This window comes from Acomys minous (assembly GCF_964271855.1).
Source record: "Acomys minous genome assembly, chromosome: 20".
In the NCBI taxonomy this organism is placed as follows: domain Eukaryota; kingdom Metazoa; phylum Chordata; class Mammalia; order Rodentia; family Muridae; genus Acomys; species Acomys minous.
In genome coordinates, this window is record NC_140502.1 from 8,814,099 (window position 1) to 8,831,634 (window position 17,536).

At 41.2% G+C, this 17,536-nt stretch overlaps 1 protein-coding gene across 1 annotated transcript; it reads right to left on the minus strand.

The window, feature by feature from the left end:
- Nucleotides 1-693: 693 nt before the first annotated feature.
- Nucleotides 694-8,255, minus strand: LOC311590892 (leukocyte immunoglobulin-like receptor subfamily A member 5; the record flags this gene model as incomplete). Its single annotated transcript, XM_084770190.1, has 5 exons — nt 8,165-8,255; nt 6,541-6,846; nt 3,345-3,395; nt 3,011-3,190; nt 694-701 (listed from the first exon to the last, which is right to left on the minus strand). Exons 1-5 carry the CDS (start codon nt 8,247-8,249, stop codon nt 694-696), a joined length of 630 nt encoding a protein of 209 aa, XP_084626316.1. The 5' UTR covers nt 8,250-8,255.
- Nucleotides 8,256-17,536: the final 9,281 nt, after the last annotated feature.

Genomic DNA, 17,536 nt, shown 5'->3' on the forward strand with positions numbered 1-17,536 from the left:
CGTGTATACATTGATACATGATACAATATAATGATAATGTTGAAAGCACAAACTGTTGTCAGAAGAAATAAATAGAATAAATTATTGGCTTAAAGAATAAAGGTGAAGTAGCAAAGACGATGAAGTAAGTGTTTCTTTTAGGCATGTGAGACCAGCTAGGATTGAACAATCTCCCATCAACTATCTCCCAAATTCAGAGCTGAGGAACAATGAGGGAAGTCAAGGGAATGAATGGAGCTCTCCAAATGTTCTGAAAAGGCTTGTCAGGCAACACCATTAAGAACCCTTTGTAGCAGGCTACCAAGAAGAGACTTGATACCCTATGAGCATATAGAGGGGGAAGAGGTCCCCCTCAGTCACAGTCATAGGGGAGGGGTAGGAGGGGAGTAAGGGGGAACTGGGAGAGAGGGAGGAATGGGAGGATACAAGGGATGGGATAACAATTTAGATGTAATATGAATAAATTAATAAAATATATTTTAAAAAAGAACCCTTTGTAATATTGTGCTTCTTGCTTGAGGACCAACATTCCACAGTAAGGTGTGATCCTCATCCTTCTTCAATTGCTGGATGAAACATTAAAAAGAAAACCTGACCTACCCACCAAGGTGGCACTCAGAGGAAGGGGAAACAGGCTCTGTAGATGAAACCTGATACACTGTGATCATATGGTTAGGGAGGAGGTCACCTCTGTCACAGATCTAGGGGAAGGGAATGGGGTGAAAGAGTGGGGGTGAAAGAGCGGGGGAAGGAATTGGAAGACACAAGTTAGGGAATAATAATCGGGATGTAATCTGAATAAATTATCTCATAAAAGGAAGCCTGAAACCTCCATATAAATACACAGAAAATCAATGGGAGCTTTATTAGAGCCCAATATCCAAATAATTATATGTTATTTTCCAAAATACTTTGGATAACAGAAAAGTTTTCAATCATCTTCATTGTGCATAAGCTAATGCTGCAATTAATTACTTTTCTCAAGAGATTTTCTGGGAGTGTTATAAAATGATTTTTTTTTCTAAACTTCTTGAAAGGAAGTCATCATGTATTCAAATTGTAATCAACTAGGCAACTCTTACGAAAGTGGTGATCTTTCCTATTGGAACTGCTATCGAGAGTTCTTGTATGACTTGCTTTTTTAGATGATATACTCTCTGGCCAATGTTAAAGTGCCTGAAGGGGTGTGTTCTTATCATGTTCTTATCTGTCTCACAGGGTGCGCACCCAGGAAACAAACACTTCTAGATTGTCACACAGAATAAAAGACATTTCAGCAAGCATATTCCTCTTTTTTTTCCTAGAGCCCATGAATTATATTGATCAAAGAATTTCATTGATTGTTTCTTTGCATAAATATCAACAATTCAATGTGATATGCATACCTATTTATGTTCCTCCACATCTATAATTATTAAATCAGAAATATGCTGCCAGGAGCTGGAGATGTAGCTCAGCTGGTAGGTTGCTTGAGTGCCACCCTCAGAGGCCTTGGGTTTGATCACTAGTATTGCATAAATGTGATGTAGAATCTCATGCCTGTAATGCCAGCATTCATGTAGTGTAGGCAGAAGGGTATGGAGGATAAAGTCCATCCTTAATACACAGTAAGTTTAATTAAGGTCAGCATGGGCTACATCAAACCTTAACTCATATAATAAAATGAAAGTTCCCATAGTTAGTTGGTGAATATGATTGTGATATATTTAATGCACGTCTATATATCCCCAAAGGATTAATAAAATGTAAACAATAAAAAGTTATCTCACTATGAAGTGTGTGCCAAGAATTTCTTTACATCCATTTCTAAGTAGTGCTCCCAAGGTCTCTTATTTACAACAACACCCTCACCCTGCATCTTATGCACCCCCTGTGAACTGTCATGCCCTGTGTGTCACATGGCAGTAGTGTAGTATTGGTTTCATGGACAGTTGATTTTACTGACTGGAGAATAAGTGATGAGTCATGCCGTGTGAACCAGCCAGACCTGCACTCAGTGCTATGCTTTCAGTCATACCAACCTCCCTGCAGGCATCAGTATAAGTAAGAAAAGGTGCCTCCCTCTCCTGGTGGGATGAACTCCATGTGATAAACTTGCCTCAGATGACTAGAGGCCTCACATAGTATCCAATCTGTACTCTCTGGTACAGAGGGTCCATATGTTGAGTCATAGGAGTTTCAAAAGGGTACTTGTTGAAAGTAAAATATTGATCTTGGCTTTCTCATTTATCTATCTATCTATCTATCTATCTATCTATCTATCTATCTATCATCTATCTATGTAATCTTTCTGTCTCTCTCCTTGGCTCTCCCTCCCTCCTCTTCTTTTCTCACACTAACCCATCTCCTTTCATGGCTTAGTTCAGTCTGTACTCTTCTAGGTGCTTCTGATTGTACTTTCTTATATCTACAATAGAATCCTTTTACTCAAATATAACTTGGAACAGTCATGTGCTCATTTTTATCCATGCCTGAAACTCAGGAGGCACATATGGACCCCTTTCCAGGAGGACTGCCCCATCTCCTAGCTGAATCAAGCTGCCTATTTTACTCTTCTAAGATAATCTGACTTCCTAGCCACTTTTACATTCTACCTATTCTACAATTTGTTTATCCTCACATACTCCATCTCTCTGCCTCCTAGAGCCTATTATACCTTCCTGGACATCGCTCTGCTACTAAGACACCTCTTTCCCTCAATTGGCCATGCCCACATGGGGCTTTACAGCATTGAAATCTTCCCTCTGGTGGAGTTCCTATTTGCAACCCCTGTTCTTCAAAATGACCCTTTTCTGTTCCTTTATATCGTATATGAGGAGGAAAGTTGGGTCTGTCAGTATAGTACACACTAGGTGGAGGAACAGAAATTCAGTTCTGAGAAAATATCTTATCACACCACTTCCTCTGCACCCAAAATACATTTGTTATCTGCGCATTTTCTCATAACACTTCCTGCACCTAAGGACTGAGTTGTCTCACAGAAATATTTGGAAACATCATTTTTATTTACCAGCTTCTGCTAACATGAAAGTGGTGCCTTTGTCTCTTCTGAATTTTGTCTCTTCTGAGTGGTGAGTCCATCTCTGGTTGTGCCAAGCATCATACATCAGAATCCCAAGCACTAGGAGGACTAATACAGCCACACCCATCCTGATGAGATTCTCCACTGTGTAATCCTGGGTCTTTGATGCTGTGGTTGTGGACAAAGAAACCACAGAAGTTAGGGAACAACAAAAATGTTTCTATGGTAACTGGTTGTCCACTCAGGGCACCCGCCCGCCTTCCCTGGACAGGACTTGAACTTTCTGTGTCATTTCCAGTCATTTTCAATTATCCATACTTACCTGCTGTGGGTTTGGTCATGTTCTGTAATGAGCTAATTGTCTCAGCTGATCCTGAGAACAGAAGAGGAGCAGGATGTGTGAAGTACTTAAGAGACTTGAATGTTTTCCAAGTGTTACACATTCTCATTTCTGGTAAATGCTCATTGTTCTAATCATAAACACTCATGAATTTCTGGGGTGAATCTTTCCCTGGATCTATCATGTTCATTCTTGTATTATTATTAGAATCGCAAGCTTCACTGTGGAAAAAGAATAGCCAGTAAGATCCAAGTGACAATAGAAAATTCAGAGTAGAACAAATTGACAAGGCATTTCAATTGATGGGTTGTTGTTGAGTCCCTACACTGAACAGACACAGGACATCATTGTTAGTGTAGCATCTCTAGTGAGCTCAGTATGGCTGTGCAGACTTAGGCCACCAGTCTAGAATGAGTGTCCCAAACATCTGTTTTTTCCTAGTGTCCTATTCCCACACTCAGTCCTCAACAGTCCCAGGCCTGTAATGAAATTTGAGGAATCATCAGGCGTTGACAAGCTGCAACTGTCTCTTAGTCTTTTAGAGATGAGAAATGATTTCTGATAAAGGTTACAATTTTTGTCTTGTTGCCACATTCTCCCACATATTCCTCCTAACATCAGACTCAGAATTTTCTCTACGCCCTGTTCAATTTGCAAGCAGATCCATATGCTATTGATTGTTGCTCACACTTGATGTTGCAATGTTGGATTAAGGTTTGGGGCACTGTCATGCAACGTGTTGTGTAATGCTGGCCCTCAGGAAAAAAACATCTGAAAGGTGTGTGTGTGTGTGTGTGTGTGTGTGTGTGTGTGTGTGTGTGTGTGTGAACTATGAAACAGAGTAGACACTAAAATCACTGGGAAGTTTTCTGTACAATTTCCCCCAGTAGCTTGACTTCCTTACACTAAGCTTAGATCCTCAAAGAGCTCTATCTACTCCCTTATTTGTCATCCTTACAAATCACAGTAACTGAGACAAACAAGACGTGACATAGAGTGACAAGCCTGGCACAGTTCTTCTATGACCCCAGAAGACTGGAAGCTCAGCGGTGAAGATCTCTGGATGTCTTATCTCCATAGGCACTACTGTTCATATAGAAACACCCAGAGTAGGATTAAGTCATATTTTCCCTCTCCCAAGGGAATTCTGAAGCAAGGCAGATTCATCTCTTCTATGTTATCCTTAAGAGAAAGGTTGCAGATTTCACTGAACTCTGTGTTTTGATGGATGCCTTTGGATTTTGGTTGAGACAAGACCTGTTTCTTCATTTGTTATGTTCAGATTCTCTTGGGGAATTTTGTCTGGGAGGGTTGTGCTATGGTTTGGGATATTATATAGATATGAATGGTCATTTGTATGCCTGTAATTTGTATAGAATGCTTTGTGGTTAATGCAGTCAAGCTATCTTCTCCTGCATCAACAATGTACAGTGTGGCTTCTCTTAGAGGAATGGTGTGATACAGAGCTATCCTAAGAAGAAGAGATTGTGTGAGGGACCATCTTCACTGTTCTGTGCTGATCCCTTACCAAAGCCTGAGTCTGAGGACCTGGACTCTATCACTTCTTTTCTCTGGCCTAAGCTTCTTTTGTGTATCATCCGTGTCTTTGCATCATTTCCTGTGTGGGATGGGCATTCTTCTCCTAGACTCCCCCATCAGGGCCTGAGCAGAGGTTGGGTACCAAGCTGAATCTGCTTGGACTCTCATTTGTGATCAAGATACCCAAGGGCTCAATACAATATGACCACTCAGAAGAGAGTCTGTATGTGCTATAGCCTCTGTGTTGGCCCCAAAGGAGTAGTTCAAAAGTCAAGGGTGATGTTGGTCAAAGAGAAGCCATGTGTGTCTGCTCACCATATGTTGGCTGAGGTTGATTTACTCCCTTTCTACAGATTGAATCTTTCATAATTTGTGCCAGAGCAACACTGCATAGTCGGAGTGTTTCCAGGTCCTGGGATACGTCGTTAATGGAAAGGGACTTGGGGACTGCCACAGTGAAAAGACAATGGGTTAGGGATTGTGAAACTGGATTTTACAAACACTTATCCCCTCCCAATTTGGCCTTCACATATAATGACTCATCCATCTGTGGAGCTTTGGCTAAAAAAATTAAGCACTCCTATTATTCACTCTCTACAGTGAACTCTGCAAAAAAAGTCAAGACTATGGCAAGGGGCTTAGAGACTCAAAAAGAGATTATTCAGTGATTGAGCTGACTTACCTGAAGTGTGTATTTCCAGGGTATCACTGTGCACTGACCACAAATGTGGGGTAACCTTGTAGTTACCAAACACACAAATGTCCCTCTGTGGTCTGAGGTTATGTGATCCATGGGGAACAGGGCTTGGTACTGCCCACTATAGTATATATACTGTGAGTCAAGGGAGCTAAGGAACTTATTATCTTCTCAGGTGAGGATGGACTTTTCATATCCCCCCTATGAAACACACTGAAGGGTCATATTACCTCCTACAGTCACCACAAGGCTAGGCAGGGATAACAATCTGACTTTACTGTAGGAAATTCCTAGGAGAGAAGGACATAGTCTGTGACATGGATCCACTACCCACAATGTTTCCCATGGCTAGGCTGTGGGAATGGAATATTTGTGAGAGCTGAGCATTGTCATTTCCAGTTCCAGGGTGTCACTGGCATCTGACCAGCAAGTTGAACTGTAAAGTGTAACCACAACATCAAACTGATCTGTTGCAATTTCACAGAAAAGATGAAGAATTTGACCATGTTTACAGGACCCCTTGGGGTTTGGGTACTCCAGGTTTTGGGGGGATCCCTGTATGCAAAAAACATACATTTCTGTATTCATGTCTCCTGACACCAGATGGTCACGGGACTTCCTGAGGTGATGACAGATCATGGCTCAGGCTTGATGATAGATTTCTAGAGGGTCCATGCAAGAAGCAGGAGAGAAGAATGTGGGTCTGTTTAAAAATTGCATAGTAGGTCCCACTTCAAGATGGCACTTATGGTGATCCAGAGTAACAGAGAGCCCAGTCGTACTCTCTGCCTTGGATTCTGTATTTTGGTTCCCATTGTCTCCTGAGCTATGTGTTAAATGAATCAGAGAGGCCTGGGTCCACACATACATCACACACTCCACCCTCCATGTGCATCTGTATCAAGTTTAGCATCATTGTAGGGAAAGGTTGGGGTACCTTACCAGAGAACAGAAGCTCCAGAGGATCACTAGGTTTTGACCACATCTCTGGTCTGCTCCTGTAATTGCCGTAGCATCTGAATGTCCATCTCTTGTTGGGAGTTAAAGATCCCAGAGAGAACAGGGCTTCAAACTGCCTAGAAGAGTTGTTATACTGTGAGTCCATGGTCCAGGAGAGCTTCTGTGGTCCTTCCTTAATCAGGATAAACCTGTCATATTGCTGGTTTGAGGCACACTGGAGGATGACACTCCTTCCTGGGGCCAACACAGAACTGGGTTGGGCTGAGAGTCTTGGCTTACTGTAGGCTCCTAGGAGAGAAGAGGGAATCAGATGCATATTCTCATATACTATCTTCCAGGACTTTAAGGTGAAGGAGCAATCCTGAGAGCCAATTCACTTCTTTGCAGTTAAATGGAAGTCTGAGGACCCTGTGTGTCCTCTCACTTGTCACCATAATCTCTACTGGGATCACTGTCCTCTGACCCTCCAACATGAATCTGAGAGTGACAGCTGTGCAGGATATTTGATCACAGTGTAAACCCCAGAATTCTGTACAGGAAAAACTTACTTCCAATTGTGGTGCATCTCATCCCTAGCATAAACCTTTAATCCAAGAACTTTCCATATATTGGAAAAAGGATCAAATACAGTCAGGAGGTGGAGCAAGCAACCAGTTGACAGGGAATAAACAGGAAAACAAACCACAGAGAGTAAGAGGAAGTCTGAAGGATGGAGAAAGAGGGGCGAGGGGGGAGGGAGGGAGGGAGGGAGGGAGGGAGGGAGGGAGAGGGAGAGGGAGAGGAAGTAGCATGAAGGGACATTCAGATTCAGTTTGAAGGGTTTTTTTTAAGACAGTATGGAGGGGAAGGGGCTTTTTCCTTCTGGGGTGTCAGATGAATTTCCTACTCAGGTGACATCCTAGAAAGAATGTCTCCTACTCCTAAGATATTTCAAACAACGTCCTCCAAAGTCAATTCTTCCTGTGCATCTAGCTTTTATCTATGCTCTCTTGAGAGTTGGGCATATTCCATTATGTCAAATTCTTCTCTGATTCATAATTAATTTTGTCTGCCTCTCAATTAGGCATCACTTTTAAACATGCCTTTTTTTTCCTCTACAAACTGACCTTCCCTTCATTGTTTGGGATTAATGGTGTGTACCAAAGGCATGCCTGTATTCCAGCTGGATGGACCAGATCTAAAAGATCTTGCTGTATCAAAAGTCCTCTACAGACAACAGTACTGCCCTGCATGCTGCTGCTCAATATTTGAGATGGAGAATTTAGCCTTGTTCTAAATCTCCAGTCAAATTTGTTTGCACCTTGGACATAGAACTTTATCTTTACAGATGCAATGCTCTTTGGCTTCTGCAGCCCCTACATGCAAGATCATCATCTTATTCTTCTTGGAGACCACAGAGTCTGGCTTGGGGATGGTTACTGCAAGGGAATACGAGTTAGGACCCAGGGTGTCCATCCTCAGATTTCAGGTCTCAATCTAAGAGCCCCCCCCCCCGCCCCAGCCATCCCCAGGATCAACACACAAGCATTGCTTTCCATCTTCACTTTCCCGGCATGGATCCTGGGTATATTGAAAATAGCAGGATAGTATAGCTAAAGACACTCACCTGCCAGTACTGTATTCCTGATGTTCACAGTCAGACCTGGAAGAGAGTTCCCTGTGAGAGGATTGTACCTGAAGCTAGAGCACATCCTTTCCTTTGCAGGAACTCCCGAGACATTGGGGTTTCCTGGTTAGTGAGCGCTCAGCTGTGGGGCAGGCTTATCTCACAGCCACAGAATCACTTTTTCCCCTCTTCGATTCTCACCTATATAGATCAGTGCTGTGAAGGTGAAGGTCATGGTGTCTCATTTCAGAGGCTGTAACAGTGCTTAGAGCTAGAGATACAGAGCCTGTAGGGAGGAACAGAAAACAGAGGGTGTGGCCCTTGGTGACACAGCTCATGACATGGTTTTACTTTCCTCATCCCCACAGGGAGGGAAACTCCCATTCTCAGGCACCAGGCTCTTATATCCCCAGTGCTGTGGCTAGGTGTAATAGTAGACTCTCTGCAATCAGTGTTTACATAGATGATGTGTCTCCAATTCCATTAGTGTCTGCTTCCTCTGTCTTCATCTTACTTAGAGACAGTGATAGTGTTAAACAAACCTGGTGTTGTGCTTAACTAATCCTTGCCAGGTGAAATTTGCATATGTCCTTAATATATTAGTGCAATGATGAAAATTTAGCAAGCACACATTGCTTTTTCTTGGAATTGAGTAATATCATTGATCATGCCTATATATACACATTCGTTTTTTCAAACAGATCAGGCATAGGCATAGGTTCTCTCCAGCCCAGAACCTGACTCAAAGTTCATATCCTTTGAGAGGTCTATCTGTTGTGTGATGTAGTAGAAAATATCTTTATTGGGACTAAATATATGTCTCTACACTCACATGTGTGTATACATGGGAGGAGAGTGAGGGCTCAGATTCTTTCCTAAAAACACGTGGGCTGTCTTGACTCTTGGTTCCCACAGGGAAATATTCAGATTATCACTGTTGCGTTGATGCATTGGTTTGTCATGTCAAGTGAAACTTCAGGCAAAAAGCTTTTGCATCAGAATTTCCTACTAAGTTGTTACAATGTTAATGTTAAGTTACTATGTTGTTATATTGAGAAAGAAGCACCAGGGCAGTGTATATACAAGTGACAAGGTTGGTGAATTTGCAAAGTCAGACAAAAATAGTTAGGCATGTGAAATAGAGGGGATAATGTGTCTGTGGGTATTCAGAAGCTCCATGGCTAAGGCACCAGGGGAGGAGCTACATATCAATGGAGTGATTTGTCAACCCTGGAAACCTCTCAGATTCTCAGTTAGGTATGAACTTGGCTAATTTACTTTATATAACTTCGAAGACTACAGTTTTCTTTGCCTCATTCAGTGTTCTATTGCTATGAAGAGACACCGTGATCTCACACAAAGTCTTATAAAGTGAAGCATTTAACTGGGGGCTTACTTATTATTTCAGGGTTTAGTTCGTGATTATCATGGCAGAGATTATCAAAGCCCATAGGCAGACACAGTAGCTGAGAGTTTTACATCTGGATACAGACAGCAGAAAGCCAGACAGGTACTGCCTTGGCTTGGGCCTTTGAAAAACCATGTTGTACACCCCGTGATACACTTCCTCCATCAAGGACATAGCTATTCCATGAAGGCCACATCTTTTAATGTCTCTCAAGTTGTGCCACTCACTGATAACCAAGCATTCCAATATATATTCACAAATGCAAATACTTAGGTCCCTTATTATTCAAATTACATACCACTTTCTGTGCCCCCATAGACTTGTAGTAATCTCATAATGCAGAAATGGACTAGATCCAACTTTAAAATGTCCATATTCCTTCAGTCACAAGACTGATTCAAATTCCAAACCCTTTTCTGAGACTCATGGGACTACTTTAACTTTAAGCCCCTGTAAATGTCAAAACCAAAGGGAAGATAGCATATTTCCACATACAATGGCACAGACCAATCATTACCATCCAAAAAGAGGTAAATAGAGGCTAGGAAGGAAATACTGGAAGAAAGCAAGATCAAACACCAGCAGGACAAACTCCAACTCTTCATCTTTATATCTGAAGTCAAAGAGCTCTTCACTTCTCCAACTCCTTTTAGCTTTGTTGAACACAACCATTTTTTTCTCTCCTAGGTTGATCCTACACCCAGTTGTAAGCTTTTCTTTGAATCTGAGGTATCAGATTCCAACATCTAAGGGTTCTCAAAGCAATACTAACTTACTTTAAAATTTCATGAAGTGACCTCTCTGGGACTCCATTCAGCCACAACACTGATATATGCAAGTCCTCAACACCTTTCCTTAACTGCAAAGGCAGATTACACAAACTCTTTCTTTTATCCATGACTCAAAATCCAGAACATGGCTGAAGCTGTTAAGTTCTGCTTGTTGGGGCTGGAAATTGGCTCCATGTTCAAATGCATATAGAGATTTCTGTTTTTGATGATTACCTTCACAACTTAAGTGTTTTTATTAATTTATCCAGATTACATCTCAATTTTTATCCCCTTGCTTTTCTGCTCCCATTCCTCCCTCCCTTTCTCTTTCACTGTATTCCCATCCCCTAGGTCTGTGACAGAGGGAACCTCCTCCCCCACCATATGGTTACAGCCCATCAAGTCTCATTGTGGTAGCCTTCCTATTTTTTCTCTGAGTGCTACCAGGCAGCCCCACAAAGGGGAAGTGGTCAAATATGGAGCACTAGAGTTCAAGTCAGAGTCAGTCCCCATTCTCCACAAAACTGTGTATTATTTCCTGTCCCTTGGCTAGATCTGAGTAGGAGGTAAATATTTACTGCATGTCTTCGGTGGCTGCAGTAGGTTAAGCAGATCCCCCTGCGTCCAGATCTACCCATCATGATATTCTACTTTTAAGTTTCTAGGACCCTCTGGATCCTTCTATTTCCCAATTCTCCCATACTTCTCTTACCTAGATTCCCAATAGGAGGTCCCTGCATCTCCTATCCCAATTTCCTGGTAAGTGAAGACTTTCAGGGGACACCACATTTGGGCTAGTGTCCAATTATAAGTGAGTATACACCATATGAGTCATTCTGAGTCTGGGTTAACTCACTCAATATGATAATTTCTAGTTCCATCCATTTGTCTGCAAATTTCAGGATTTTCTTTCTTTTTTTAATGGCTGAGTAGTGTTCCATAGTGTAAATGTACCACAGTTTCTTTATTCATTCTTTGACTGAGGAACAAAACAAAAACAAAAGAAAACAAAGTGCATTTCCTGTCTAGGGTTGCTCATGGATATATATATATATATATATATATATATATATATATATATATATATATATATATATATATACACACATATATATATATACACATATATATATATATATATACACATATATATATAGTCTGTCACCAAGTTCCAAAAATGTGATTAGTCAAAGATAAGGATAAATCTCAGGGCTTGAACCTTCCCTTGTTTGTTGAAGCCTGTGATTTCAGACTTTATAACTACAGGGAAGAAAATGCACATTTTGTGTAGGCCAAGCTGATTATGATTTCTTTTCTTTTATGGAGACTTGCAGCTGGGTGCCATACAACAAAGCTAGGTTTTCTTATTGCTAATTATTAGTTTAGAATAATTATTAAAATATTATTCAGTAATAAATTAGTGATTAAGAAAATATATTACAGATAAATCTTGGAGGCTTTCCTAAATGTTCAAAGCAAGAATTTCTTCATGGACTAGGGAGATTGCATGATAAATTTCAAGAATCATGATTATTTTCTTGCTTGTCTCAGAGTATTGGGGGACAAGAGAAAATAGCTATAGGTTACATTTCTTGTGAGGATGCTCTATGTGGGTGTCTCTTTTTCTTCCTTTTTTTCAATAAGGAACATTTTACCAGAAGTAAAGCCACTATTTCCCAACTCAGCCTCTAAAACAATCACAATACAATTCACATTTCTCCTTTTCAGACCCAACAGACACCTCTTAGGAACACAGTTCCATACTTAAGAAATTCTTTTCACATATGCCAATGGAAAAAAGAAGGTCCCCAAACAGAGAGCCAGAAGCATCTTATTTCTGTTTAAAGTCAGGTTCTTCTTCCTGAATTCTCAGGTCTTGGAATCTGGCATGGACGGATCATGGGTACAGAAATGGTATGAACGAGACCTCGAGGAGCCATTTCTTTGGATTGAGATGGTTGCACGTGGAAGCTCAAGACTCTCTTCATAAAAAAAGACCCTCTTCATCTCTTCATCCTCCATCCCTTCATACCTTGACATCAATCTTCCAGGAAGGTAACTCCAGGATATTCAGTTTTTGCTAGGACCTAGCTCAGATAACTATAGAATGCTCCTCCATCAATGGGTTCAAACCATGAATCAACCTGACACTGATGAAATCATGACAGAACTGGAGAAGATCCCTTTCCATGTGCCAGGGAGGAGGATTATGTGAGGGTTCAGGATGTTTCTCTTCTTCTTATACAGACCTGGCTATGTGCCATAGGGAAAGTGGAGCTTACCTAGACAGATGGAAACACGGCTCCTAAGAGTGTGCCATGGAACTTTACCAAAGCTACAAGACCAGCATCCAAACACCACATCTGAAAACAAGTCTGAACAAACATTGATCTGAGCATAGATATAAAGTCCTTAATACATTTTGAAATGGATTTATTTTTATTTACTCACTATGCATCCCAGTTGTAGCTCTCTCCCAGTTTCACCTTGCCTCCTTCTTCCTTCTTCCCCTCTTTCCTAGTCCTCAGACTGGGGGAGCTCTTCTCCTGTATTATCTGACCCCAGCCTAACAAGTCTCATCTGGAGTGTCTGTATTCTCTTCCTCTGTGGCCTGGCAAGATCAACCTGCCAGGGAAGTGATCAGTGAGTGCAGAACAGAGTCCATAGCACGTTAATTTATTTGCCATGCAATAATGATGATGCCATACCTATGATGATGGTGCCCCATGACTACATTACAGGTGACTCTGTATAAGAACACTTTTGGATGTTTAGACACAAAAAGTCTTGCATAAATAATCATTTATCAAAACTAACATTGCTTTTAGTGATAAAATTTTATTTAATGTTATATCAAAATATTCATGTACTACAAAGAAGTGAGATTTTCCCATTCATCACAGCAACAATGTAAATTTTAAGACATTCATGATGAAGGCATACAGATACATGAAAAAAAACAGCAACTTTCATTATCCTATACCCATTCATCACAAGTTCTCACAGTAAACTAGTAAGAGAACAACCTTATTGAAAATAAGCTTATATGCTAAGAAAACTGAAATTAACTTCACACTTAATGATAAGGAGCCAGAATTTTTTACTAAAATAGGAACAACACATCAGTGTCTCCTTTCTCCAAGAATTTTCATCAGGGTGTATGAAGTCTTAACTAATACAGCGAGGTCTGTAAATACAGGGTTCATACACTGAGAGAACAAGAACTTTTGCTCTTTGCAGACAACGTGTCTATGTAGAAATTCTGAGTTAGATTTCAAGTATAACTTTATGAAATCAATCCTTCACGATGTGCAGCTTAGTAGAACACAGTAGAATGTTAAATAGCATGCTTGTGAATTGCTTTTGTACACACCAGTGATGAACAGCAGAAAATAACATTAAATGTTAAATCAATATCCACAACTTTCACCTGATATTATACTGACATTAAGAGGGAAAGATGACAAAAAATATAGACAGTAACCAGAAAATATCCAAAATCATGTCTTTGAAGAAGATGTTTTTAAAGACAGGTCCACAGACCATCGCACAGTCAGGGTGTCTTTATATTTCAGGAAAAACCCACAAAGGGTATGTAATGGAGACTAGAGGGATTGAGTGTTGCAGAGAGTGTCTTGGGACAACACATGAACTCAGATATTTTGCAATCCAGAATATGATTTTTACTCACCATTTTCATTATTTGAGTCAAGTTTCTTATTTTTAGTTTTTAAAAGAAAAGACAGATTTCCTAATGCAGGTAGGCAAGGTGGTAATTTTATTTTTTTATTTTTTTATTTTTTAATATTTTTTCTCCTTTATTAATTTATTCTTGTTACATCTCAATGGTTATCCCATCCCTTGTATCCTCCCATTTTTCCCTCCATCCCATTTTCCCCTTATTCCCCTCCCCTATGACTGTTCCTGAGGGGGATTACCTCCCCCTGTATATGCTCATAGGGTATCAAGTCTCTTCTTGGTAACCTGCTGTCCTTCCTCTGAGTGCCACCAGGTCTCCCCCTCCAGGGGACATGGTCAAAGGTGAGGCACCAGAGTATGTGAGAAAGTAATATCCCACTCTCCACTCTACTGTGGAGAGTGTTCTGTCCATTGGCTAGATCTGGGTAGGGGTTTAAGGTTTACGGCCTGTATTGTCCTTGGCTGGTGCCTTAGTTTGAGTGGGACCCCTGTGCCCAAATCTGCCTATCATAATGTTCTACTTGTAGATTTCTAGGACCCTCTGGATCCTTCTTCTTTGCTATTCTCCCATGCTTCTCTCATCTAGAGTCCCGATAGAATGTCCTCCCCTCTGTCCCAGTTTCCTGGTAAGTGAAGGCTTTGGTGGGACATGCCCCTTGGGCTAATATGCAGATATAAGTGAGTATATACAAGGTGGTAGTTTTAAACAAAGGAAGCCTGGTATGGTACAAAATACCTGTTTCTCAGCACTTGAGAAACAGAGGCAGGGAGATGTATGGATTCAGTGCTACTCTGGTCTACCTACTGAGTTCTAAGATAGCTAGTGGTCGGGAAAAACCTGGTGCTAAGGTTCAAGTCTGGCATTACCTGGAAATTCTGAGCTCAGCGCTAAATGATAGACTCCCTTTGCCAGTGGAGCTGCCTCTTCTCTGCCTGATATAGAGACCCTGGGCCCCACACCATTTACCTGGGGACTGCCATTGGAGAAGTTATAGGTTCAACTCCCTTTCTCCCAGTAGAAGCTGTTCATCAAGTACCTGGGGTTGCTAGAATGCTGTCTTATGCTAATGAGGTATCTTATGCTAATGAGGTATCTTATGCTAATGAGGTATCTTATGCTAATGAGGTATCTCTGTACCCTATCCCCCTCAGCCAATGAATGACCCGTGCCTAACCTGAATTTCTCTACCCCTCCCTAAATTCCTATTTATTCCCCTCCTGGAATAAAGTTGAACTGCCTCCCCACAACTGATCCACAGAAGATCATTTCTTTGGTGCCCCCAGCCCTCTAAATCCCTGCACCCCCTCTGTTCCTTATGTCCTTGGGGACTGAGTGCCATGATCCCTGGAAGCCCATGGAGAGCCCCAATAGCTATGAATACCCAAAGAAACCATGTCTAGATAAGCCAAAATAAAATAAAAAAATTTTTAAAAGGGGAAATGCTGCATGGGAGTAAAGGAGAAGCAGAAGGTGCAGAGTTGAGGGCTCAGCCCTCACTGATAGGGCAGAATGTTCTTCATGGGGTGATAAGAGAAGAGGAACAACAGCCACAAGGGTGAAGGCTACACCTAAGCCGCTCTCCAACATTAGGAAGACACATATATGTCAGTGGGGACTTCCTTCTTTAACTTAACTGCCATTTCCCTTGGTGCTTCATCATCCATTCAGCACCTCGCTAACTAAAATACCCATAAGAAATGCAACTCAGTAAGACACACTCACAACACACACAAATGTTTCGTCCTAATAAATGGTAATAAAGAATAGTGAATAACACTACAGGACACAGAAGACTACAGGCTGGTGTCCCTGGTGTGTCCAATGCAGTCAAAGTCCAACCTCCATGTAGGGGAAAGGTGTCAGGCTTCCTGGTGCTGTGCTGTGGTGCACAGATGCAGGAAAGTCAAGTTGGCCCTAGTGGAAAGCTTTGAGATCAGCCCTGCTTCCACTCTTGGCTTAGCTGGAAACTTTTCACCCATGGAATGTAAGTAAACTTAGTCTGTGTCACCAATAAATGGTAATACTAAAAAAAAAGAATAGTGAATAATAAACATGTAAAACCATATTAGCTTGATATAGTGATGTGGATGATGATTTGTAATATAAAACGTTATGAGTGTATAATGTGTTGCTCTACAGGTGAGCATATGCATGTTAATAAATATATAGATAATAACAGACATATGAAGGGGAGATAAACCTGTTTGTTTTGATACCAAGTGTGGGATGGAGAAGAGGGCAGGATGTTTACCATTTAGATGAGAAAATAGAATGTTTTTCCACTTAGAAGTTGAACTACTTCATCAGGGAGCTTGGTGAAAGACATCCTTGAACAGACTGAGAGGATGGATATGATATATACCATATATACCATATATATATGCCCAGAACAGGAGAGGAGGATTTTTGTTGGGACTTGGTTTGTGGCTGTTCATCCCTGCACTTCAAGAGGCTCCTAAGGAGAACTGCTCCAGGGAAAGCTTCCAGGCTTTGGACTCCAGCTGAGGCTTGAGCTTCCAGCTGCTGTTCCCGATTCCAGTGGCAACTTTGGTGAAACTGCTAGAACTGATATCCTTAAGGTTTCATTGTAGTGTTCTTTAATATCCTTTTCTGATTGTTTGGGTTAGTCGGGTTGTTAGGGAGGTAGGCTCCTTTAATAAGTTCATGATAAAAATATAACTGATAAAAAATTATGCCTACAGAAATATATTTAAACAAGAAAGAAATGATGTGCAGAAAAACAGGGACAACTGAAGATCCCTGAGCTTAGCCAAGTTAGGTCCAACTCATAAAGACAGGCATCACATATTGTCTTAGGGTTTTATTACTGTGAAGAGACGGTAAGGATCATGGCAACTCATATAAAGAAGGTCATTTAATTGGGGCTAGCTTACAGTTCAGAGGTTTAGTTCATTATCCTTCTGGTGGCAAGCATGGTGGTATTCAGACAGACATGGTGCTGCAGAGTTAGCTGAGAGTTCTACACCTAGATTGGAAAGCTATAAGAAAAAATGTGCCACCGTGGGCCTGGCTTGAACATCTGAGACCTCAAATCCTACCCCAAGTGACACACTCTCTCCAACAAAGCCATGCTTACTCCCAAAAAGTTCCTAACAGTGCCACACTCTATACCCCTGTGGAGTCCATTTTTCACTCAAATGGCCACATTCCACTCCCTTGTTCTGATATGCCTGCAGCCACGTCATGGTCCAACGTCAAAAGTCCCCACAGTGAACTTCAGTATCAGCAGTGTTTAAAAACCCATAGTTTAAAGTCTCTTCTGAGACTCATGCAATCTCTTAACTGTAATTCCCTATAAAAGCAAAATGAAAGGGCAGATCACATATACAGTTCCAAAAAGGAAGACAAGGGATCATGTGAAGAAAAAATACTGCATCAAAACAAGACTGCAACCTAGCTGGTCGAACTACACTCTGAATCTCCAAGTCTGGTGTTGTTCAGATCTTCATCTACTTTCAGCTCTTTGACTATGA